Source organism: Myodes glareolus, chromosome 10 (genome assembly GCF_982192425.1).
Source record: "Myodes glareolus chromosome 10, mMyoGla1.1, whole genome shotgun sequence".
Lineage (NCBI taxonomy): Eukaryota > Metazoa > Chordata > Mammalia > Rodentia > Cricetidae > Myodes > Myodes glareolus.
Genome location: NC_142035.1, coordinates 85921607 through 85947078, shown reverse-complemented (window position 1 = coordinate 85947078; position 25472 = coordinate 85921607). Strand labels below are relative to the sequence as shown.

At 49.2% G+C, this 25472-nt stretch overlaps 1 protein-coding gene across 1 annotated transcript in view; it reads left to right on the top strand.

Moving 5' to 3' along the window:
• The window catches only part of Syt13 (synaptotagmin 13), a 41727-nt gene extending 18084 nt beyond the window's left edge, over window positions 1-23643 (top strand). The window contains exons 2-6 of the mRNA XM_048428341.3: window positions 9401-9626; window positions 11733-11867; window positions 14266-14567; window positions 19222-19351; window positions 21321-23643. Coding sequence (XP_048284298.1) covers window positions 9401-9626; window positions 11733-11867; window positions 14266-14567; window positions 19222-19351; window positions 21321-21625 — 1098 coding nt within the window. The 3' untranslated portion in view covers window positions 21626-23643. The remainder of the gene's footprint in view (window positions 1-9400; window positions 9627-11732; window positions 11868-14265; window positions 14568-19221; window positions 19352-21320) is intronic.
• The last annotated feature ends 1829 nt before the right edge of the window (window positions 23644-25472 follow it).

Genomic DNA, 25472 nt, shown 5'->3' with positions numbered 1-25472 from the left:
TTCTCAACAGTGACCGTGGGTATCCAGACATGGCACTGAGGAGCCACGCAAGTGCTGAGCCGCACGGCTTTGGGGGAATTTTAGATTCTAATTCTGTCCAAGCTGCATATAAGCTGTGCAGCTTTGGAAAGCTTCAGTCTTTACTCCTTTCCTCCTTAGTAGAAAAAGTAGTTACGTTGTTTTGACTTTTACTTAATTAAATTTAAGTAAAATTAATTAATTTATTATATATTAATTAATTATTATTATAATTAATTAATTAAGCTTTAATTTTTTATTTTGTTTTATGTGTGAGTGTTTCTCCTGCATAGATATTTGCCCACCACTTTCATGCCTTTTGAGGAGGTCTGAAGAGGATGTTGGAGCCCCTGGAACTGAAGTTACAGATGGTTGTGAGCTGCCATGTGGGTGCTGGAAATTGGACCCCAGTCCTCTGGAAAAGTAGCCAGTGCTTTTAACTGCTGAGCCATTTCTGTAGCCCCCACTTTTGCTTATTGATACTAAAATACAGCATTGGTCTGGTGACCAACGCTCAGCAGGTACGTGCGCTTGCTGCTGTGCTGGTGAGACTTGAGCTTCAGCCCAGGGACCGACATGGTGGGAGGAGAGAACTGGGTCTCAGAGTGGTCCTTTCCGCTCCACACACACACCACGCACTCCCTCCGCCCCACACAAATAAACACATAAATGTGACTTTAAAATGTCAAAAATAGAGACTAGGGAAAATATTACTGTGGGGTAGATGGAAATTGAATGTAATGAAGCTTGTGTTCCATTTCACAGAGTATCCCGTTCACAGGGGTGGTCAAGGAGGGGCAGCCATATTGCCTTTTCCTGCTCTGTGCATGAGTTCCAATTAATGCAGGAACTAACCTCTGGAGAGAAATATCTCTGGGCAGGATCTTGTCCTGCTGTGGCTTCTGGTCCCGTTCGTTTGTTTGGTTTTTGAGACAGGGTCTTTCTATGTAGACCAGGTTGGTTTTGAACTTGTCGCCCAGCCTCCGTCTCTCCCTGGTGCTGGGATTCCTGATGTTCAAGGTCCTGCTTGTCTCTGTTTTAGTTTGTGTCTCTTCTCAGAATGTCTAGCTCTCCTCCACCTCCTTGTCCTCTTGGATCTCGCTTTCCACTCACCTGCAGACACAACAGCTCCCTGAATGCAAACTTTCCGCCATTGCCTTGCCCCAGAATGCAGCAGTTCTGTCTGTCAAGCCGCCACTCAAGCTGCGGGGTGCCTAGTCCAAAGTCAGATTCTCTTAGCATCTTCTTGCATGGCTCCTTCATCCCACACCTTCTCTTCTCTGGGTGCTGTGTGATTCCAGCCACTGGTCTGGCTTTTTTTTATATATATATATATTGGGCTCCGCCACTGTGGTTTCCCTTATAATATCTATAGAAGGGCACTGATTTTACAGACGTCCTTTGTGGAGGTTTAGAGGGCTCAAGGAGTTGTATGGGGCAATGCAGGGCACAGGCAGGCAGAACCATGGTGTGGAAAAGACCGGAAGCCTGAGTTTAAAGAAGAGAAACTAAGATCTTCTCTGACTGGAATAGTCTGCTTTCACAATCTTAACTACTTAATTCAGGGTCGAGGAAGGGGTGTTACAGATCAAATAGTCTTCCCTGACCAAAATAAGTTCCCAGGAGAGTGAGGCCATGCTGAATACAAACTTAGCCTGTGGGAGGTAGCCTTCCCTTGGGGAGACAGAGATCCCCTTGACCTGATACACCCCCGTCTCCGTCCCTGTCATCACACAGGTACAGACCCCGTGTGAGGACAGAGACAGGTGGCTGCCACAGTGGCTGGCACAGAAAATGTCCTTGATAGTGAATGATGACTGAGCAGAGGAATGAGTGAATGGCCAGACTAGGAACACAGAGGTGGGACATCCCCCCTCTTCCCCCAGCTGACTTCTTTCACCTTCCCACGGCCCTGGGAAGATGCCAGTTCACTGCCAGCCGAGAAGCACGTGGCCAGGTTAGTCTAGACTCTCCAATCACAGACCTGGGTCAGAAGCCTAGCTTGGTATCTCATCAACCACATAACTTCAGAATTTCCCCTTCTGAGAAGCAGGCGGAATGGTGGCACTTTCCTTATAAGGTAGTGAGGTTTAAAGAAATCCCTCTGGCAGTCTGTCTGTCTGTCTGTCTATTCAGACTTGAGCTTAAGAAGGGACATGTCCTCACTGGGTAACCCCCGGCCATGATCTTAATGCTTTTCTTTTTTTAACCAAAATTGCCTTCGGGTACTAGTAATATCTAGATCGGTGTCTACTGAGAGTGACCTCCCTGTGAGGACACTGACGGAAAGATATTGTTCCTACTGATCCTTGTTCCCAGAGGTGCAGTCAGTGCTGAGCCAGTGACCAGATGGGTGGCTGAGCACAAAGACAGGGTTTGCCCTTTCAAGCTGTGTCACACGCTTGCCACCGACAGACAGAGGGCTGCCTTCCTCACCCCACCCTGCTCGTCTGTTGTGTTAGGTACTGGCTAGGGGCCTAGGCACAGTGCAAACTAGACTACCTGTCTGTCTGTGTGTCTGTCTGTCTATCTAGGCAAGGTCTCAGGAAGTCTAGACCAGTGGTTCTCAACCATCCTAATGTGACCCCAACCATAAAATTATTTTATTGCTATTTCATAACTAATTTTTACTACTCTTATGAATCATAATGTAATGTAATCTAATATACAGGATATCTGATATGTGGTCCCAAATTGGTCATGACCCACAGGTTGAGAAACACTGGCCTAGCCTGTCCTCAGACAGACTATATAGCAAAGATGAACTCCTGATTCTCTGACCTGCACTTCCCAAGTATTAGTATCACAGGTATGTGTCATGACTGGCTTGTGTAGTGTTGACTGAACCCAGGGCTTCAAGCATGTTAGACAAACACTCCACCAACTGAGCCACATTCCCAGCCCCCCAAAACTAGCCTTTTGGGGTTTTAAAATAACCTCCAAGGGAAAATAGAGTAGGAAGAGGTAAGTACTGAGAGAAGGGGATTTGGGACACAGGCTTGGAATACACAGAAGAGGAGGTGGTTCCTGCTGCAGGGTCGCCATGGAAACACTGCTTGGCGCCAGGACCAGAAGACCAGCTGTTTCTTCAAAGTGAAGCTCTGCTCAGCAGTTTGAAATACACACCTCTTTTCACTGGGACCCTGTGAACTCACCCCTACCTGTGCCTCTAGGGTCTCCCTCAATATGCGGTAGGCCCACATAAGGTGCAAGTACCATTCCCATCAGCGGCAGCCTGGAAGGCTTCTTAGACATGCAGGTTCCCCAGACTCCACCTGAGCCTGGAACCTGGGGATATGAATTGCACATCCTTCTGTGTGAGTGATATCTGCCAGTTAGTTCCTCCAATATGCCTGTCCCTCTGACTACAGGCTGTGCAGGAGGGCAGTTGAGTGCGGCAAAGCAACGCTCTAAAGTGTTGATCTGGGTTGAAAGGAGTCCCCACTGCTCTCTCCTCCACAATGATTTTGAACAAGAAAGTAGAAGGGCGTTGCTCTCACAGAACATCCTTTGCAGAGGTTTAGAGGGCTCAGGGGGTTGCATGGGGCAATGCGGGGCACAGGCAAGCATAACCATGGGGTAGAAAAGGCTGGAAGCCTGAGTTTAAAGAAGAGAAACTAAGACCCTTCTCCAACTGGATGCTTAGCTGCCAAACTGGGATAGCAGGGCAGGGGAGCGGGGTCTATTTGTTACAAAGCATCTCCCTCATCTTCCATGACCATATTAGGTTCCCAGAAGAGCGAGGTCATGTTGACTTAGTCTGTGGGAGGCAGCCTTCCCCTGGGGAGATGGTGATTAGGTGCATGTACACTTGTGTGCAGGTGTGCATATGTGTGTGCATGTGTGTATATGTATACTTGTGTATGTGTGAATGTAGAGGCCAGAGGTCAACCCTGGGTGTCTTTCTTCATACTTTTGGAGTCAGGGTCTCACTGAATCTGGAGTTCACTGATTTGACCAAATTGTCTGGCCAGTGAGTCTAGTGAATCTGTGTATCTCCACCCCTGAATGCCAGGGTCACAGACACCCTGCTATTTCTGTAGGCACTGGGGATCTGAACTCAGGTTCCCATGCTTGCATACTAAGTCCTTACTGACTGAGCCATCTCTCAAATCCCTTGAAATGTTACTTTAAAAAAGATGTCCCAGCACAAAATCCCAAATTAATAAGCAGCAGGACTGCTGAGAACTTCATCTGTCGCAGACCACTAGCTCCCTAATTAACTTCTGCTTTCCCCACGAAACCTCACCTGGGAGGGCGGCTGTCTCTTCCATCCTGGAACCCTCAGGCTGAGGTGAGGCCTGGCCTGAGGTGAGGCTCCATCAATATTTGCTCATTAGATGAAGGTCCGGGTCCTCCTGCCCTGCCCCCAAGCCATCTGTCAGCCTGCAACAGCTGATGTAGACAGAGCCTGAGGCTTCCAGACTGCACTTCCTTAGGAAACCAGGGCCAGGAAGACAGGGCTGAGGAGGAGAGTGGGGGAGGCTGGGCAGGCACACAGCACAGCAGCCTCCACTCAGCATCCAGAGTGACAGCTGGGGCTGCAGGGGTCACCTTCAACCCCAAAGCTCCAAAGACACTGTAGGGAAAACAGAGGAAGAGAAACAGAAATTCATGTTCGGCTTCCTGCCTAGGACTCAGGATACTCCCAAGAGCTACCAGCTTTCCAAATTTTCTCAAAAAAAATTTTTTATGGATGTTATTTGTAGAAGAACCTTATTATATATTAATCCTCATGCCTTCACTTCCTGAGTGCTAAAATTACAGGTTTGACCAACTATGCCAGCTTCAATGTATGTATGTGTATGTTAAATATGTGTATATATATATATGTGTGTGTGTGTGTGTGTTTGTATGTGCATGTATATATGAATGTGTGTGTGTGTTTGTATGTATGTGAATGTGTATATGTATTGAGTTGTTGGGGGTTTTTTGAGGTTGGTTTTTTGTTTTATTTTGATTCAGGTTTTTTTTAATATCTTTTTTTAAAAAAGATTTATTTATTTATTATGTACACAGTAGTCTGTCTGCATGTATTCCTGCAGGCCAGAAGAGGACACCAGATCTCATTATAAATGGTTATGAGCCACCATGCAGTCGCTAGGAATTGAACTCAGGACCTCTGGAAGAGCAGCCTGTGATTTTGTTCTCTGAGTCATTTCTCCAGCCCGTAGGCTTGGTTTTTTGAGACAGGCTTCCTTTGTATGGCCTTGGCTGTTCTGGCCCCAAACTCACAGAGATCCTCCTGCCTCTGCCTCCTAAGTGCTAGGATTAAAAGCATGTGCCACCACCGCCTGGCTGTATTGATTTTTTAAAAATAGAGTTTCACTACATAGCCCCGGCTGGCATGGAACTCATTATTTAGACTAACCTGGCCTCAAACTCAAGGCATTCTTCCTGCCTCTGTCTCCTAACTGTTGTGATTACAAGTGCATAGGGTACCATTGTGCCCGACTACCACACCAGGCTCACTTTGCTTGATTGTGCTAAATAGACGTGACAGAAATCTGCCATGTGTGGTGTGCATATGTAAGCCTATGGTGTGAGATGGTCTTAGGATGGTGGACACCATCCCATACCTCTGTACCATTTGGTTTCTGTAAAGTTGGACCTCTGTCCCCTTTTGGCAGTACCACCCTTCCACATCCTCTGCATGGTGTTCTGACTACCCAAAGCCTCTCAGATTTGTCTAGTAGCTAGTGTCTTCCAGGTATCGTGGTGTTCCCTAGGCTTGGGCAGACAGTACTACATCAGAATTCCTTCTCTTTGAAGGCTGAGTAGTATTTCAATGCATATACTGCTGTTTTCTTTCCTTTCCTTCCTTCCTCCCTCTCCCTCTCTCCTTCTCCCTCCCCTCTCTCTTTCTCTCTCTCTCTTTTCTTCCTTCTCTTTGTTCTTCAGGCAGGAACCTGAAGGCAGGAACTTAAGCAGAAGCTATGGAGGAATGCTGATTACTGGATGGCTCCCCAAGGGCTTGCTCAACTTGCTTTCTTATATAGCTCAGAATCACCTGCCCCGGGATGGTACCACCCACAGTGGTTTGGCCATTCCACATCCATCATTAATCAAGAAAAATTCCTGACAGACTTGCCTACAGGCCAGTCTTATGAAGGCAATTTCTCAATTGAGGTTCCCTCAGTCCAAATGATCCAGTTTGTGTTAGGCTGACAGAAACTACCTGGTTTAGGAGGTCATTGTGTTTCCTCTTTGGAGAATGACCATAGACATCCTTTCCCTGCTTTCAGATGGAGTAGTTTGGGCTTTTGACACTGATTTTCCCCATGGAGTTTCAGCTCATTGCCCACCCTGGTTGCTTTGGAGTGGCCGGAGTCAAGCTGGATGAGACTGGGCATGCTTCCAGGTACTGGGGGTACAGCCTCACACCCCCAGCCTGAACCTGGTACCTGCAGAGTGACCATGGTGCAGTGAGTCAGAGGCGACTCCAAGAGGCTCCTCTGTGGGATCTGTCCTGAATCTGTGTCTCTCCTGCCTAGCTCCACATGGACAGACAGACATCCGTGCCTATATGCTGAACGGAAGCCCCTCTGAACACCTTTCCTGACTTACTGGCACCCCCTGTCTCAAGTCCCTATCCTGACTTCAGGGACAGGGAGACCAGAAGTCCTGGTTCTGAGTGTCACCTTTCCACCTCCACCTGGGAGCAGGTGTGCCTGCAGGGCCTTTTTCACCTCCACCTGGAGCAGGTGTGCCTGCAGGGCCTTCTTCACCTCCACCTGGGAGCAGGTGTGCCTGCAGGGCCTTCTTCACCTCCACCTGGGAGCAGGTGTGCCTGCAGAGCCTTTTCCTCAACATTTCCTTCCTCCCAGACATTCTTCTTTCCTTCACAAACCTCTCTCCCAGGCCCCCTCAGTTGCTCTCAAATGTTTTTCTATAACGTGGGCACTGAGGTTTCAGTTATTTGACAAGCAACAGGAAGATGATTTTTCTTTACATTTATTTATTTATTTGTGTATGGTGGGGGAGCACAAATGCCACAGTGCATGTGTGGAGGTCAGAGGACAGCCCATGGGAGTCAACTCTCTCCTCCCATTATGTAGGTTCTGAGAATTGAACTCAGGTTTTAGGCTTGGCGGCAAACGACTTCACCCAGTGAGCCGTCTCAATGGCCCTGAGACAGGGTCCTGAAATGCAGAGTGAGGTGATTGACTGATACCTTTATGTTCTGACAACTTTAGTTACTGACAGAAGCTCTTCTCCCAAGCTTGGGCCACTAATCATTCTTGCAAGATGTCATCTTGCCTTCAAGATAAGTGTGGGAACTGTAGACTGGGTACAGAGAGATTCCCGAGGGACTGAGTCCTGCCCAAGGTCGAGTGGACACTGGGCTGATGACCTCTGAGGGGCGTGTCTACAGTGCTGGGGCATTTGTTTGTCATGCTCTGGGTTGCAAGGCAGAGATTTACAACTCAAACCATCTCCAATCACTTGTGAGCTTGCTGAGGTGGCCAGAGTGTGGGTGGACTTGGTGACCAAGTTATATTAACATCAGAGACTCTTTGTCCTTCTGCCCTCAGTGCATGCTGTTGGCTTTGTCCTAACTCTGACTCATCTTGCAGTCACAAGACAGGACCATGTGCTTTCTGCCTAGTGGGGATGCATCCTGCCTGGTGGAGAACATGCCTTCCATAGTATCTGGGCTGGTTTCCCTAGGACAGGTAACTCCCCAAGCCAGACTAGGAAAAGTCACCAAGGTAATGCAGTGGCTAGGGGTATCAGAGCAAACAATCCCATCCCAAGGGCTAAGAATGGCCCTAGACAAGCAGACAGTATGTGTGAAAACATGGTTGGAGGGGAGTCAGGATGGACGCTTGTCTTTTTGCTCTAGGGTAGGCTAGAAAGCAGACCCTGACTCTGAGAAGGGCCCCACAAAGGACCTCATTCATTCCTGGAGCCAGTGATGAGTACCCCCCCACACACACCAAAACCACAAGCTCAGCCAGCTATGAATCAAACCCAGGAAACTAACCCCAGTCCTTCTATAAAACAATTGAGCTGGAATAAAATGAAATCAAACAGGAGCTTGCTCCCCAGGCCACCCAAAGAGCCTCACTTCTGGTCCATATGTGGCAGACAGGCTGGCTCTATGTCAAGGACAGCAGGGTAGTCTCTGGGAGTTCTGTGGGGCTGAGGAACCAGGTAGAGCACCTGAGTCTGGACCAGAGTGCTGCAATTGCCATTTCATCACTAGCGGCAGCCAAATGACCACGGACACCAACAGACAAATGGTATCAAATCTGGTCTAAGTCTCTATTGGGATGGTTCTCAACCTGTGGGTCGCAGCCCCTCTAGGAGGCATCAGAAAACACAGATATTTACATTACAATTCATAACAGTAACAAAATTAAAGTTATGAAGTAGAAACAAAAATAACATCATGGTCAGGGTCCCCACAGCATGAGGAACTGTATTAAAAGGTTGCAGCACTTGGACAGTTGAGAACCACTGCTCTAGTGGCTTTGTGTGGCTGTGAGCACTTCTGAGCCTCAGTTTCCCCACTGTGAAATAGTAAAACAAATGGAACCCACACTTAGGTGAGGCACAGGAGGTGGCTGTCAGGGACTCGGTTCTTCTGCTTCTACACACCTCCCTCCTTCAACGTCAAGGTCAGGGTCAATCTTCCAGGCTCTACACGACAAGACATCTCCTCAGTCAGGGCGGGCTCAGCTTTACTTCTGTTGTTTGGGCTATCTGTCCCAAGGACAGTGTCACCTACCTCTTTACAACCTGAAGCAGTAGCACAGAGAGGCAAAGTGACCTGCCCGAAGTGGCCCAGCTCTGAAGGTAGAATCAGGAGCGAGTCAAGACCTAGTGTTGCACTCATGGGTCTGACACCCTGAGGCCACCACTGGGCCACCAACAGCTAAAACCTAACACGAGAGGCCAGTCCAGATGAGGAGAGGCGGGTAGAGTTTAGATGGGGGATGGGTGCATCAGAGGGGCCTTTAGGGCCTTTGAAGGGGAATGGGCAGATTTGCGCAGCGTGAGAGTGCAGTGGGTAGTGCGGGACGAGTTCTTGCAGGTCACCACAGGGTGTCTGGATTTTGTAGGCGAGAACCAACCACTGGCACACCTCAGCCAGAGGAAGGGGATGAAGAGATGGAGGAGAGAGGGGAGACCACAAAGGAGGGTGCATGGAGAAGTTTGGTGGCACCCATGGATGGATGGCGGAGTGTGACACCTCCCAACATGGTTGGAAGTGACATTTCCCCTTCCCAGGCCGTGCCCTCTGAGATAGAATGGGAACAGACCTCCCACCGGGCCTCCTATAAGAAGTCATGCCCCCATTTCTCCTTGGGGTGGAGATGGCTCCCACCATGCCCTTCTGCTCACATCAACTAATCAGTTGTGTCCACCTTTGCAGTTCAACGTTCAAAAGTCCACAGAGCCTGTCCAGCCCCGACCGCTTCTGAAGTTCCCGGATATCTATGGTCCCCGGCCCGCTGTGACAGCCCCAGAGGTCATCAACTACGCAGACTACACTCTGGGGACCACAGAGGAGTCTGCTGCACCTGCCAGCCCCCAGGCCCAGAGTGACAGTCGCCTCAAGAGGCAGGTCACAGAGGAGCTGTTCATCCTTCCTCAGAATGGTAGGGATGCCTGGCCCTGGAGGCACCACAGGGGCTAGGGAGGGGCTTGCCAGTGTCTTCTGATACAGTGTGTGACCTGCCACGGTTGTCCAAAGCCCTGGTGTGGTGCAGCAGGTGGACCCCACTGTTTGACATCCAGCTTCCTGTGAGAACTGAGGAGTCTCCCTCAGAACTGACTGGGTGATTACATAAGGGATAAAAAAAAACAAGGTTAGAAACAAGCTTCTGAGTTATGTTTAATCCTCTGCTGTTTTACATGCTTGCTGTCTCTTTGGGATATCATCCTCATTAATAAAGTGGGATCATATTATCCCACTGTCAAATGTATATAAATAATGGCTAACGTAAATGCTTGAAGCAGGGCTTAGTACAAAGCATCAAAACATATGGCTATCATTATTGCCCCTATTCTTCTATGAGCATCAGCCTTCAGAAGGCAGCACCCATAGGTGGCCAGCATGGTGCCAGCCAGAGGAATAGCAGGGGAGCTGAGAGACACAGGCCTTAACTCACAGGAATACAGAACATTCTAAGAGAGACAGTCCGAAGACTAAGAAGGTGGCCAGCCCTGTGGTCCAGGTTTGCTGCATGTGGCAATGAAGGAAGCAGCAGCTTTGACAGTGACCTGGGTTTAGGTGGGTTCCTGTTGGCCAGTGGGAGATGGCTTACCACAGGGGCCAACAGTACACACTAGCCTGACTTTTCGGGAACCACTTCAATCTGTGCTGCAAATGGGCCAATCCTCTTGGCTGTCAGTATCCAGGCTCTCCCGCCCACATTTTAAACAGATTTAAGTTTGAAGACTTGAGAGTGGAAAGTCAGGCAAGACTGATGGGGATGAGTATTCTTGGGGGTGGTTCCCACAGTCAGAGCCTCTCTCGGGAGCCCCTGATTGCTCGATGCTTGGGTGAAACCAGGATGGAACCCTCCACCAAAAGGAAGCCATGCCCAGCTGCAAAGAATTCAGCACACATCACACATGGACTCCTTTCTTCCTTTTCCTTCCCATCCCATAGGGCAGCAGCCTGGTCCTGATCCACAGACAGTTAGCAGCACTGACCACTTTAGCCAAAATCCCCATTATGCACTGTGCTTGACTCCCTCAGACCCACTGCTCCCCTCACCACAGTACTCAGAATCCCACGTCTAGAAGAGGGGTCCATTCTTGCCGCTCACATAGCACAGTCCCTGGGTCACTCAGCAAAGAGCTTGCAGATGCTGCCCTGAACAGACGATGCTCAGGGATAAGAGATGGCAGTTGAGTGGGGTTCGGGTCTGGGTTCTCAGGCTGAAGCTGCCTGAGCACTAAGAACTCTAGGTACCATTAAGTGTCTTCTCATCCAGTCTGCGGCAGTGGCCTCAGGATGGCTTTGGAAGCCAAGAGCATCCTGCACATGTGTGTGTCTTGTTCAGTCTGGTCCCTAGAGGATGGTTTGCAGCATAAATCTAATAATGAGCCCTTGGGGGGACATTAATGATCCTCTAGAGTCCTGCCCTCTGATTCATTCTAAGGATCAGTGGTTCAGTTCTGGTTACTTACCGTGTTGTCTGCGACAGCCACTGTGGCTTCTTAATTCTCCTTTTAGATTCTTTCACACCTTAGACTCCAGCTCACAAAAGGGGTGGAGCCAGCAATACTGATAGTTTTATTGGCGGTTTTAGGACTTTCTTGGTTAAAAGTAAGGTCCTCCATGCATGCAACAAATGTTGAGTGCACATAAGTTAAAGTCAAAGCCACCATCCTTGCCACTGACGTCGTTATTCCTTGTTGTTATCTCCAACTGTCCATTCCTGTAAGATCTGCCCACAATTCCATCCTCCACCAGAAGCACCAAACAGGCTGTGGCAGCTTTCCTTGTGGAAAGCTCACTACGGACCAAGCACAGAGCACCCCTAAAGGACATTCAGCTACTATGTGGCAGCGTGAATATGACACCAACATACTGATCCCTGGACCCCAATAATCCCTTGGGGTGCATTGTTCATAGCCTTCTTTTGGGACAGCTTTGGGCTCAGGTCTATGGCTTAGATGGCAGAGATGACATGATACCACCAGGAAAGCAGAACCCCAACATGATGGCCATGGTTGCTCTGTCTGTTTCCCAGGTGTGGTGGAAGATGTCTGTGTCATGGAGACCTGGAACCCAGAGAAGGCTGCTAGCTGGAACCAGGCCCCCAAACTCCACTTTCGCCTAGACTATGACCAGAAGAAGGCCGAGCTATTTGTGACTAGCCTGGAAGGTGCCGCTTTGTGTGATTGGCTGGGATTCATGTGTGCCCTGTCCGTGGGATGGGAGGGTCTGCAGCCGGAGAGAACAGGGATTCGTGTGTGCCCATCATGGGATGGGAGCATCTGCAGCTCCTCACTTGGCCACACTTTGTTGCAGGGGATCCTAGGAACTGTGGCCTGGCAGGCTGCCTAAGAGCACGGGGAGGTAGGTGATTGAAGAGCAGCTAGCCGCCACTGCCAGCGACGCCTTTGACACTCAACAGGGGTTTGTGCCAGGCAGAGACAGTCTTTCAAAAGTCAGAAACATTTCTGAGAACTTTCCCAAGAATAGAGTAGTTTGCCCTGGGGGCCGCTATACAACAAAGCTAAAACTTTGCAAAGACACAATGGCTCATGATGGGGGTCAGCTGTGCTGTGGATCTGTTCCTCATTTCTCTTGTTTCTGTATTAGCCAACTTTCTATCACTGTGAGAAAATCCCGAGGGGCGGGCACTTAGAAGGAGGCAAGGTCTCTTTAGACTAGCAGTTCCAGAGGTTACATTCAGCCCATGGTGTGTGGTGAGCTGAACATCACAGTAGACAGAACATCATGGCAAGAGTGCACACTGAGCAAAGCCACTCACCTCACAGTGACAAGGAAGCAGGGGTTGGGCAGAGTCCTAATATCCTCTTCAAGAACAAGCCCATGGGGGTTGGAGAGATAGCTCAGCGGCTAAGAGCATTGCCTGTTCTTCCAAGGGTCCTGAGTTCAATTCCCAGCAACCACATGGTGGCTCACAACCATCTGTAATGAGGTCTGGTGCCCTCTGCTGGCCTGCAGTCATACATGTAGACAGAATATTGTATACGTAATAAATAAATAATTATTTAAAAAAATAAAAAAAGAACATGCCCGTGGCCGATTTCCTTCCATCAGTTCCCACCTTCACAAAGCACCGTCCGTCACGGTCTCCGCAGCACATTTTAGGATCCAAACGTGCATCAGTTACTCATCTGCTTGCTGTGGTGAAATACCCTGACAAAGGCAATTGAAGGGTCCATTTGGCTCACAAGCTCCAGGATCCCTGTCTGTCACATCCCATGGTGGAGATGTTATGGCAGCTGGATCTTGAGGCAGCTAGTCACATCGCGTCTGCAGACATGAAGCAGAGAGAGATGAACTCTGGAGCTCCCTTTTTTATTCAGCATAGGACCTTATCCTAGGACCTCAGTGTGGAGTGCCTCCCACAATTGGGGTGGGTCTTCTGGATCTAAAAGCTCCCTCCTGGAAATGCCAGGAGGTTTGTCACCTAGTTGACAAAGCTAACTATCAATATTACCTATCAGTCTTGTGTTGGACTTGGTCCTGGAGATAGAAATCAGGACTTCAAACATACTGAATTGGTGTTCTACCTCTGAGCCTTCCCTCAGCCCCTGGTTTCCTTTCTTGAGTGAGAATTTCCCCTCCTTATAGTTGTTTAAGATGTTTAAACACTTCCATGTACTTTAGTCCATTTGGGCCTCAGGAAAGTACCATTTTACAGATTAGAAAACTGAGTTCTAGTCTCTCCTATGAGGGGCCCGCGTGTTAGAGTGGGCACACAATGTGGGAGACCCAGACCCCTTTCCTGGTAAGGTTAAACACCAAAGTCAATTATTCTAGCCAGATGTCTGCTAAGGGATTCACACAAGTGCTATAGTTGAATTCCTAACTGTCCCCAAAGGGGCATGTGGCTAACACTCACTCCCCAGCCCTTTGACCTCTTTCTCTCCCCTCATTTGTTTCCTGGCCATGACACGAACCCTTCTGCTCAGTCACATGATTCCTCCATGGCATGCTGTCTCACAAAGCAATGTAGCCACTGGTATCAGGGGCTAGAGTTTCTGAAACCACGAGTCCAAGTAAACCTTCTCACCTTATAATTGGATTCTTTATAAGGTGATTCTCCCGGGTGTTTGTCATGGTGTCAGAAAGCTGACAGACACAATCCACAGTGGGAAGTATTGAAAACATCAAGGTGGAGAATCGAGCCAGTGGCCGGTGATTCAGATCATAAGTGGCTGTGTGGGAAATGTTTCAAACACAGAAACAAATGAGTCACAGCATTGGTAGCTGTCCTAACAAAAGCTCTCCAGGGCCTTGGCACCGATGGGGACATCTCTGAATCTTGAGGTCAGAGGGGATTTAGAAAGTGACTCTTGTCTCCATTATCCAGTGAAATGGAGACAATTCACCCCCCCCCCCCACACACACACACACATATTTTTAAAAACTTTCCCTACAAGGCATTTGCAAAGAGATGGAATGTAGTGGTCACCCCAGGGTCCTGCCGACACCCAAGGTTATCTGCATTCTGCAGCCCTGTCTGGGGATCTACTCCCCAACCCCCAGGAAGTCCCAGGTCTGTCTTGTTTTGTCTTTGCCTGCAGCTGTCACCAGTGACCATGAAGGAGGTTGTGACTGTTACATCCAAGGAAGCGTGGCTGTCAAGACTGGCTCTGTGGAGGCCCAGACGGCCCTGAAGAAGCGGCAGCTGCACACCACCTGGGAGGAGGGCCTAGCCCTGCCCCTGGGTGAGGACGAGCTCCCCACAGCCACGCTGAGGCTCACCTTACGGACCTGTGACCGCTTCTCCCGCCATAGTGTGGTTGGGGAGCTCCGCCTGGGCCTGGATGGAGCATCTGTGCCCCTGGGAGCAGCGCAGTGGGGTGACCTGCAGACCACAGCAAAGGTAGGGTTTTCAGACCAGAGAGTAAGAGCTGGCTGGGAGAGGGTGGAAGCAGAATGCCGAGATGGTGAAACAAGGCCCAGAGACATTCTTGTCTCAGGTAAAAGGCAGCTTGGGTTCTTGATCAGAGGCTGGAATAGATTTGTGGCCCAGAACTTGGGGTTCCTGGCATCCATTCCAAGGAGTGCCTCCTACTGTCTAAAGACACCCCTGCCGCCAAGAGCAGCATCGTGGTGAGGGTGGCAACAGTTACCATGCTGCCCAGTCATGGTTCTTAGGCTCCTCTCAAGCTTTGCCCTGCAGCAGTGGAAGGAAATCCAGAGCCCTCTGCTGTCAACACGCAGACCTGGTATAAACAGAAGCAGTTGGCTGCTGGCAGCCCGCTGAGACAGGTGTTACAGAGGGCTAAGACGAGCCTATGCGTACTCTGACGGAGAGCTCTGCAAAGCGCACTGACGCTAAATGAGCTACCTTGGTTCTGTGAAGACCAGAGCGCAGTCAGTGGTTTGCACAGATACTGTTCTGGGATGGTGTCTGCTGTGCAGGCTGCTGAAACACTGGGCTCCTTGGGGAACAAGCCATGATCCCCACAGGCTGTGACAGCATGGGGTCAAGGCACAGCAGGGACGGTGTATAAGGACTCAGGGTCCATCCAAGATCCTGCCACTGAGGAGCCTCCAGGGAACTTCTGATCTACAGCACTAAGATGTGCCCGACCTTTTGACATTGAGACATGATGTTGTCACTTACAACGGTCTCTATCAAGAACCATGAAATCAAGTCTTATAAAAAAAAATCACAAAATAATCTTAGAGTGTTTAAAGTGAGTTTATGGTTTTGTGTTGGGCAGCATACACAACAATCCTTGGGCCATGAGTCTGCATGCAGCCGTGGAACACAGGCTGGGCCAGCCTTGACCAGCTTGCAAGGTCCACAAAGTTGCAAGTCTTGCCCATCACCCTTTCTGGATAAAACCAACCTGCTCATAAAGACACCAGTTCTGTGTACCCTTCTCAGTGGCTCACCTCGGGGGTTGGCATCATCCCAGCAGACACTTTGCAGTCCGGGCAGGTGAGGGCAACATTGACCACCCTGTCTGTGAGGGGGAACTCAGGCTGATATGGCTAGGAGTCCACACAGCATCAGCAGACAAGACAGGGCACATAGCTCAGCCTCAGCGGCATGCTCTTCTGACTCTCTCTCCTGCCATCACCTGCCAGAGGAGGTGACAGGCAGGGGTCGCCTATGTAAGTCTGGACTGTAGGAAGCAGAGGAGGAAGCAGAGGGCATTCCACGCCTTACTGCTTCTCTTTGGGTCTTCATTTCTTCTGGGCCATGTTTTTCTGTTACTTTTTTTCCTTCACCTTGGAAAACTGATAGGAATCTACACCCTCCCTTTGAGACCTGTTGTCTTAAAGCCTACTTTCTAATTAATATGTGATTGGGGTCGCATATAGGTCACCTCTAATGGGAAAGAAGACATGTAGGTCTATTAAACTGGTAAGCTTGTCTTTTCTGGAGCTTAGGAGGTTCCTCTACTAGCCATGGGTGTTTTGGCATGACGCCAGAAGGGCTGAAATGAACCTCACCAAGACAGAAGTCCTGTGTGTCTTGCCTGCTTCTGTCCATTCCCCGGAAGACAGCAATCACTCATTCCAAAAGCACCTCACTTAACCCCTACTGTGTCCCAGGCAGGATGCCACAACTGTCCTCAGGCTCATCCATCTTAATGTCAGCACTCTTGCTGCAGCTGTCACCACTCCCCACACAGCCAGGCACATCTCCTTCCCGCTGGGCAGGGTCGGGGGAGGCATCTACCTGCAGGCCAGGTCAGGAAGCCCCATCCAGATAGAATGAAGGCTGATTTGAAACCGGCAAAGGAATCTACAGACACTGCACCTTGGATGTTTTTTCTTTTCTGGGCTTGCATGGGTTAACAGAGGTGGCAACAGTGCCCCAGTTCCAGCCGGAAGACATTCAGCCAAAACAGGCATGTGCGTCATTAGGGACAACAGAGCACCCCACTCTGAGGGCAGCTTGGAGTGATTCACTGAGCATCGACCAAAAAGGAGGCAGGAGAGAGGAGGAAAAAGATGGAGAAGAAAGCAGCTGCTTTTTGTTTGTGGTGCTTGGAGCATCTGGACCCGGCTAGGTGTCATTGCAGGTCCCTTGTATGCCGACATCCACATGACTGGTCCTGGTTTTCACTCATACACATGCGAGAGGCCCTGCAAAGATGCAGGCCGGCTCTGTGAGGAGCAGAAGGCCAGGCGTGGTCGTCTGTAACACAGCCCAGGTCAGCTGTGGTGCTCTGCCCCTGGCTATGTGCTTGGCACCTGTCCCCAGACCTCAGTGCCTCTGCTGTAAAAAATGAGAGCACTAGGAGAGACTGTTCACCTAGGAAGTGACCTGGGACCTGGACTCCCTTAGAGCAGACTTCATAGGAGTCCCAGATTTGCTGTGTCATAGCTGCTGACCAAGTGTAGTTACCCCTTGGCTTTCCTGCCGAGAACGAGAATTTCAGTGTCCTTCTCAAGGTCATTGCCAAGATTAAGAGAGATGTCTGAAATTTTTCTGGCAAATATTTATTTTGTGTCCAGTGTGTGCCTGATGCCAGGGAGTGCAATGAACCCGTAGTCTAGAGGGACAGGCCACATGCGTGTATGGGCACAGTGCTCTTTGTTTAATAGACCCGCATTCGTGTCAGCCCGAGCTTCCCAGACTCCCAGATCAAACTCCCAGTCCATTTGTCATGTGACTAGCACCCTGGATCTAATTAAATGTCTACTGGAACCTCAAGCCCACGGCCTGCCTCTGGGCACCTCAGCAGACCAGGCTTGACCACCGAGCTTCCTCAAGGGTCCAATCAGCAAAAGCGTGAAGTGGGCAGAGCAGAACGCTTGTTTCCCTGAACTGCATCAGGACGGTGGCAATTCTAGCACCCTCCTAGGATGCTGTCTGCCTTCCTGTCCTGACAGTAGCTCCCAGGTGACACAGGACCAGCAGTCATGGGGACGAAGGTGTGGGTGCCGTTCTCTTGCTTCTCTGCAGGACCATCACTACTGCTTTGTGGGGTTCGGCTCCAAACATGAGGTAATGGCCTGCAGGTTCCCCAATTCTTAGACTTAGGAACAACTCAAAAAGGGAGGGTCAGAGAACAAACCAGAGTCAACTAGAATGGTGAATTGGCTCTGTCCTTAAGAGCGAAGGACAATTTCAAAAGAGTTCCCGAGAAGAATGAATCATTGAGGTCATGGTGGAGACACCTGTCCTGGATGGCAGGCTTGTTCTGAGGCAGAGGGCATGCCCAGAACACACAGCAGGCTTCCTCTGACTACATACGGATCTTATGCCAGTGTGACTGAAGAAGGTAAAGAGCCCTGTGACCACCCCCCAGTGACCTCAGTGTATGGGTAGGGAAGGGACTTCCTGAATCCCCTCACTGTGAAGCAAGAAAGGACAAAATCTGACTACTAAGGTTGGGCCACAGGGCAAGAAGCGTTGCTTCAAAAGGCTTGACAACATTTCTCACTCCTGCGGGAGGCTGATGGGTGACACTGGAAACCAGCATATGGAGTGGACAGAGATAGAGTGCCCGGGATCTTCCGAGACTAGGATTCGTGCCTCCTCGAACTCCACTGCTGCCCAGCCGTCCCTGCTGCCCCTCAGCCTTGTGCTGATGTTGGTGAATCATTCCTGTAATCATTAGGACAGCTACTTCACTGGTGATGTTGGCCCGCAAAGCCAGAGTTACCTTTTCCAACAAAGAAATGGACAACTTGGGACTGGGGAAATGGCTCGGCAGTTGAGAGCTCCTACCACGCCTAACAAGGATCCAAGTTCCAGCACTCATGTTGAGTGACTCAGAGCTGCTTGTGACCCCAGCTTCAAGGGATCTGATGACCAGCACTCACATGTGCACATGCCCACACGGAGACACACATAGACACACATGCTTAAAAATGAGTGAAATCAAGGCGGGGGAAAATTCTACTCCTCCGGGAGCCTGATGGGTCCACGCTGTTACTCTGAACTCGGGTTTCCTAGGACCCTAGCATTCTGCCAAAGTACCCCAGAGTCTAGTCAAAGGGTGCAGAAGGAGAGGAGCCTCTTTCTTCCTGCCATCAATGTGGCCTGAGGGGAGGCTGTTTTCTGTTTATAGGTTGGAGTTAAAGACAGAGCATGGTGACTCATGCCTAATCTCGCACTCTGGAGGGAGACGCAGGTAAATCGCTGTGATCTGAGGCCAGCTTAGTGTTTATAGTGAGTTCTGGCCCAGTTGGGGCTACATAGTGAAATCCTGTCTCAAAAAAAAAAAGAAAGAAAGAAAGGAAGGAAGGAAGGAAGGAAGAAAGAAAGAAAGAAAGAAAGAAAGAGAAAAAAGAAAGAAAAGAAAGAACGAGAAAAAGAAAGGAAAGAAAGAAAGAAAAAAAGAAAGAAAGAAAGAAAGAAAGAAAGGAAAAAAGAAAGAAGGAAAACATGTGGTAGAACAAGACCCCTGGTGACACATAGCACCCATCTTCAGGACCCATCTTGTGTTGTGTAGACAAACTAACCTTAGGTGAATGGATCCTAGAATACCTGTGGGGTACAAGGGCAGTGTGACTCTAGTCTCAGCTTCAGTTGATGGGTCAATCCCTTACCCTCCTGTTTTCAGGAGACATCCGCAGGGGCCGGGGAGGTCCTTCTGTCCATCAGCTACCTCCCAGCTGCCAATCGTCTCCTGGTGGTGCTGATTAAAGCCAAGAACCTCCACTCCAACCAATCCAAGGATCTTCTGGGCAAGGGTAAGTTTGGCTGCAAGGAGACAGGTGGGATGTCCCAGCTTGGGATGGGTGCCGAAGGAGGTAGAATCCAGCATAAAATGGAGATGGGTGAAGAAGGAGCTAGTAAGAGTCCAGCTGTGGAGTCACCCTCAGCATCTGCTGCCCAGGGTGCACACCCATGCCTTTAAGTACACACATATCTGCTGGAGTCCCCACATGCTCCCACTCTCTGCTCCAAGCCTTGGCCAAATCCCACCCCCATGCTGAGCATGGTGACAGCAATTGATTTGTGGCTATGAGGGTAAAGTGTGGGGCTTAAGAAGCTTAGAGCACAGATGCCCACATAAGTCTCTTCATAAAAGCCCATAAGTTTTGGGGTTGCCTTCTGATATCTGGGCACATGTCTCTAGTTATGGGGACTGAGCAGGCTCTCCTAGCAAACAAGAAAGCAGCAGGGATGGGCCAGGCCATACCTACACAAAGCAAGCTATCAATAGCACACAAATCATCGTTATGTATAAAGAGTTACAATACAGATTTGCTTGTGTATTCCTGACAGGTCCTGGGCAAATGAAATCCAGAGGGTTGGTGTTGTAGCCCTGAGTCACAGCTCAGAGGTGGATGCCTCCCTTCCAGTCAATTCTGGCTTGCTTTTTTTTTTCTTTTTTCTTTTTTTTATAGCTTCTATCAGGACCATTACAGAAGAGCACTTTGCGTCTGAAATATCTCTGTAGAAATAACAAACCAACCACCCAGGGGTGATAACCATAGCAATAAATACAAAGTAACAATTATTCTCACATTAGCTTGGGCAACCTTGACTAATGAGAATAAACTGTCCTAGGCTGTGGAAGCTTGCCTGCTGATGTGTAAATTTCCTGGGACCTGGGGGCAGGGAACCCCCTCACCCTCTCCACAGGGAATCCAGGTCCTCCAGTAAAACTTGGAGAAAAGACAAGTGACCAGAACTCGGGCAGCCACCATTTTAGGGACACAAAGGCTTGACTGGAGACTGAAGAAGGTGAGGGTGGAGAGAACCTGATTTTTCTGGTCTGATTTGAAATCAAACTGGAGGACACCTAAGTCTTTGTCCCTGACTTGGTTTGTCAAGTCTTTTAAAAGGACTTATGGCCAAAGTGGTTCCCCAGAGTCTCTCTGACATACCTAGGTCTGAGCCACCCACTGAGCTCATATGTTTTGTGACAGGCTACAGATCTCTAATCTGAAAATCAAAATCCAGTAAATGTCAACATCTGAACTCTCCTGACCACTAGTGGTGAATTCCAATAAAAAACAAACAAACAAACAAAAAATCATTTGATTTTATGTTGTATAAAAGAATCTTCAAGCTGTGTGCATAAGATGCATGTGGAGGCCGGGAATTCCAGCTCCTGTGAAGGCAGGAAGATCTCAAGTTTCAGGCTTCTGTGGGCTGCAGAGAAAGTTCCAGACCAGCTGGAGAGGCATAGTGCAACCCTTCTGTAGATCAAAAAGAAAAAGCAAGCTGGGGATTTTGCTCAAAGGTAGAATGCTTGCTTGGTATGTGTAAGGCCTTAGGTATGTGTAAGACCTTAGGTATGTGTAAGGCCTTAGGTATGTGTAAGGCCTTAGTATCAAGGAGAAAAGAATCATCGAATGAATTTTATGCTTACACTTGAGTCCCATCCTCAAGATACCGTGTAACATATATTCAAGTATTTCCCAAGTCTGAAAAACACCCCAAATCAATAAGGTTTATAGTCCCAAGCTTGACAAATAAAGATACTCAACATTGTATGGTAGGTCTCTCACATTCTAGTGGAAATTACAGACGTGGCAGTGTTGTCTCTCTTCCTAAATCTAGACCATCGAGTGAATACTTAATACCTGCTGAGTGAGTACATGCTCCAGGGGAGGTGTTGGGAACCTCAGAAAAGAGCAGTGTTCCAGGCGCCCTCAGAACCCCACAGCTCACCTCCCCCCATCTTCTGTCCTCTCTCCTCTTCCCCAGATGTCTCCGTCAAGGTGACTTTGAAGCACCAGGCTCAGAAGCTGAAGAAGAAACAGACAAAAAGGGCCAAGCACAAGATTAACCCTGTGTGGAATGAGATGATCATGTTTGAGCTACCAGATGACCTGCTGCGGGCGTCCAGTGTGGAGCTGGAGGTGCTGGGCCAGGGAGAGGGGGGCCCGAGCTGTGAGCTGGGTCACTGCAGCCTAGGCCTGCACGCCTCGGGCTCTGAGCGCAGTCACTGGGAGGAGATGTTAAAGAACCCACGCCGGCAGATCGCCATGTGGCACCAACTGCACCTGTAGTCGGCTGCCAGCCACCAACCTGGTCCTTCTTGGTCACCGTCATCCTCCAGGCTCAGCTGTCAATCCTCCCCTCTTGCCCCCGTCCACATGATGCAGACGTGTCGGCTGAAGCCAGGACCTCATTCCTCTCCTACATGTCCAGTACTGAAAAGTGAGCGGCGGCACCAGGCCAGTGCGTGTGACGGGCACGTGAGGGTCACTCGGAAGACCGTGCCTTGCCCATTTGTGTTATGGACAAAGGTGCATGTCAGGTACACTCCGTGGGCAGTCCTTGCTCACTTTAGTCTAAAGCAGCAGCTCTCAACCTGTGGCTTATGACCCCCTTGGCAAACCTCTTTCTCCAAAAATCTTTACATCATGATTCACAACAGTAGCAAATGTAGTTATGAAGCAGCAATGAAAATGATTTTCTGGTCGGAGGCCACCATGCCGTGAGGACTGTGTCAGCATTTGGAAGGGTGAGACGCACTGGCTGGCCAAGGGCCGTGGGCCACCGGGGTCACACCGCATTGAGACTCTGGGTGGAATACACAGGGCATCTGTCCTGAACAAGCACGGGGGCTCTGGAGTCGAGCAGGGGGACTTACTTGATGACCGCCTTCCCAGCCTTATCCTTCGGGAGTTCCCTACCAGCCCAGCATGAAGAAGAGAAGGCTGCTCACTCTCATTCTCCCCTTTTCTACTTTTGCTGTTCGGATCCCACTCTTGCACTGAAGTGTGTGTTTTGACTGTTTTATTTAAGAAAGCAGGGTGGCTTTTGTTTGTTTGTTTCTATCATACCCAGGGAACTCTTTCCCTGGCAAGCTCTGGTGGCATCTTCTGGGCTGCCTCATCCCGAGGGCTAGCTGTCATGTCTACCAGGGTCACCCCCTGCAGCTGACTCTGTGGGGCAGACCTGTCCCTCTCAGTATGCCCATACTTCAGGAGGAAGCAGCCCTGAGCTTGGCCTATTTCATTCAGCTATGTGAGTGAGGAGTCGGATAACAATTTAAAGAGGAAATGCAGCCTCTTAAAATGTACCTCCCTCCAGTTTGGGGAACATGTCCCTTTAGCTAGGAAATAACAAGAAGCCAGGAAATAACAAGAAGCCAGGATTGGAAATATCTTCCTTCATTGATCTTTCTAACACATGCCCTCATTGGGAATTAAATGTAAGCGGCTGCAGGCTTAGACACCTGCGAGCCAGAATTCAGGTTGTCAGTTACTTCCTTGCTCTACAGCGCCTCGGTGTGGCCACCTGTAGCACAGCACCGATACCTTCTCTAGCCCAGCTTGAGAAGACAAGCCCCTAGGCATCTAGGCAGAGGTCGGTTGTCACTGCTCAACTGATGGCACTTGGTAGCTCCTCTCCAAAACCTCCTCTGTAGATTACTCAGTGTAAATTACCAGTGAATCAAAAACCTTCAGTCACATGTACATCAGCTTAACTTGTTTCTAGCCACGCCTGGGAAGCCGCCTCTGAACCAGCTGAATCTGCGTGAACAGTTGGGATCTGTGGGAAGGAACCTAAGTCTTTGCCAGGGACCACTTTCTAGCAAGAGACCAAAGCTGAGGAGAAAAGAGTGTGGGTGGCCATTTTAGGCTGGGCTGCTGATGGTCAGCTAGGGGTGACCCTCAGTCTTCTGTGAGTCTCCTCCCAAGGTCTGTTTGTCTGTTGAGTGTTTGTCCACTGAGACCCTGCATGTGTCTGCCCACTCTGCTCAGAGATGACTCCTGGGGCGGGGAGTGAACACCACTTTAATGGAGGCAGCAGACAACGGCAGCCGTGAGGGCAGTTCGGGTGAGCTGCTCTCAGATAGAAAGGGGCCCCGCGGAAGGTGGGGATCTCTGGAGGAGAACGTTAGTCCTGTGGTGTGTTTCTGCCTTTGGTGTTTCCTGTTGTCACATGCTGCGTGTTCATATGCAGTCCCAAATCAAAGCACAAAAAGACGCATGAGACATCGTGGTCACGTGTCTGGTCACACTTTGGAACACAGAGTCTTACAGTGGTAAATAAATCATTTCCAATGGGGTTGGCAGCCCAGTGCCTTTCTTTGTCTCTTTTCCTTAATAAGAGTCAGAAAAAAATGTGCATTAAGTACCCGTGAACCACTGCCAACTTCAATAAACCTTGAGGAGTACAGCTGACTTCCCCTCTAGTGTGCTATGCCGAGAAGACCAGGACCTGGCATTCTGATTTGTTATCACAGCATTCCTTTCTATCACTGCATGATCATATGAACCCTGGGCACTCGAGAGTGTCTGTCTGTGTGTTTCTGAGCTTTACCTAAATTCTTAAATCACACCATACTACTTTTGTTCAACATCAAAATTTGAAGTTTCATGCAGAGATGTGGCTCTAACCAGTTTCTCCTCCACAGCTATATAATTCATATTCTGCTACATGCATTTATCACATCCCATTTTATTGATGCACATTTAAATCTCTCCCCCCGCTGTCGGCCTGTCTCTTTTCTCCTTCTCTGCAGTTATTTTATAGGACCTGCCACTGTGAACTTCCTATGTGTGTTTTCCGTGTACATGGGTTGTTCCTTGAAGATTTATCTAAAAGTGAGTGAAATTGCTAGGACAAAGTGTGTGTGCATGTGTGTGTGCGTGTGTGTGTGTGTGAGAGAGAGAGAGACAGAGACAGATACACAGAGAGACAAAGAGAGAGACAGAGAGAGAACGTGTGTGTGTGCATGTGCTCGTGTTTGTGTGTGTGTGTGTGCTCGTATGAGTGCGTGTGTGCATGTGAGAGTGCATTGTGTGTGTGCTTGTGCGAGAGTGTGTGTGCGCTCGTGTGAGTGTGTGTACGTGTGTGCATGTGAGTGCTCATGTGAGAGTGAGTGTGTGTATGAGAGAGAATACGTGTGTGTATGTGCTCGTGTGTGTGCGCGTGCAAGTGCGTGTGTGTACAAGTGTGAGAGTGCGTGTGTGTGCTTGTGTGAGAGTGTGTGTGTGTGCGCACGTGTATGTGTATTTGTGCATTTTGAAGTTTTGAGTACATTCCTGGGAAGAAATATCAGGTGAGCTTTTGTGATTCTTCATGACTTTACCCAGTACCCCCATCAGTGGAGGACAGAAGGGCAAAGGATCCGTGGAACCCTGCCACCCTGCGCCTTTCAGGTGACCACCTCTGTGTTGGTTTCTGGAGTGTGTGTCTTAAGATTAAGCAAAGGATCAATCGTGAATTTTATTTATTTGATTGTTTGGAGGGTTTACTTTATTTTTGAGACAGGGTTTCTCTGTGTCGTCCTGGCTGTCCTGGAACTCACTGTGTAGATTTGACAGGCCTTGAAAGCAGAGAGATTTGCTGCCTCTGCAGCCTGCGTGCTGGGATGGAAGGTTCTTAACCAGGATCAATAACCTCTAAACAGCCATGTAATGTTTTCATATGTGACTCCTTCCTTACTGTATCCTTTCTACGCCCACTATTACATCCTAATGGCAACTAGGAGGCATTTGTATTTATGTAATAAAATGGCCTAAGTGGGCTTTATTCCACAGAGCCAAATATTATATACCATAATTCACAGGTAACTGTGAAGACAGCCCGCTAAGGCCCAAACTAGAATTTGGCATGGCTCCATCTGAGAGAAATGACAGAGACACTTGGTTACCATGTCGAGGGTTTTCCTTGAAGACATGCTCCGACAGGAACAGTCCACCTCTACCTGGAGCTCTGTGTCAGAGCGGAGACCTGCACCCTGCAGGACACTCTCTGGCCACCATTGCCTCTGGGCCTCAGGGCCCATATCTAGAAAATGAATTTGGATGAAATGACCCCAAGACCTCTTCCAACTTTAACCTTTTATAGTTCTCCGGTTTAGATGGTGTCTTAGTTAGGGTTATTACCATGATGAAA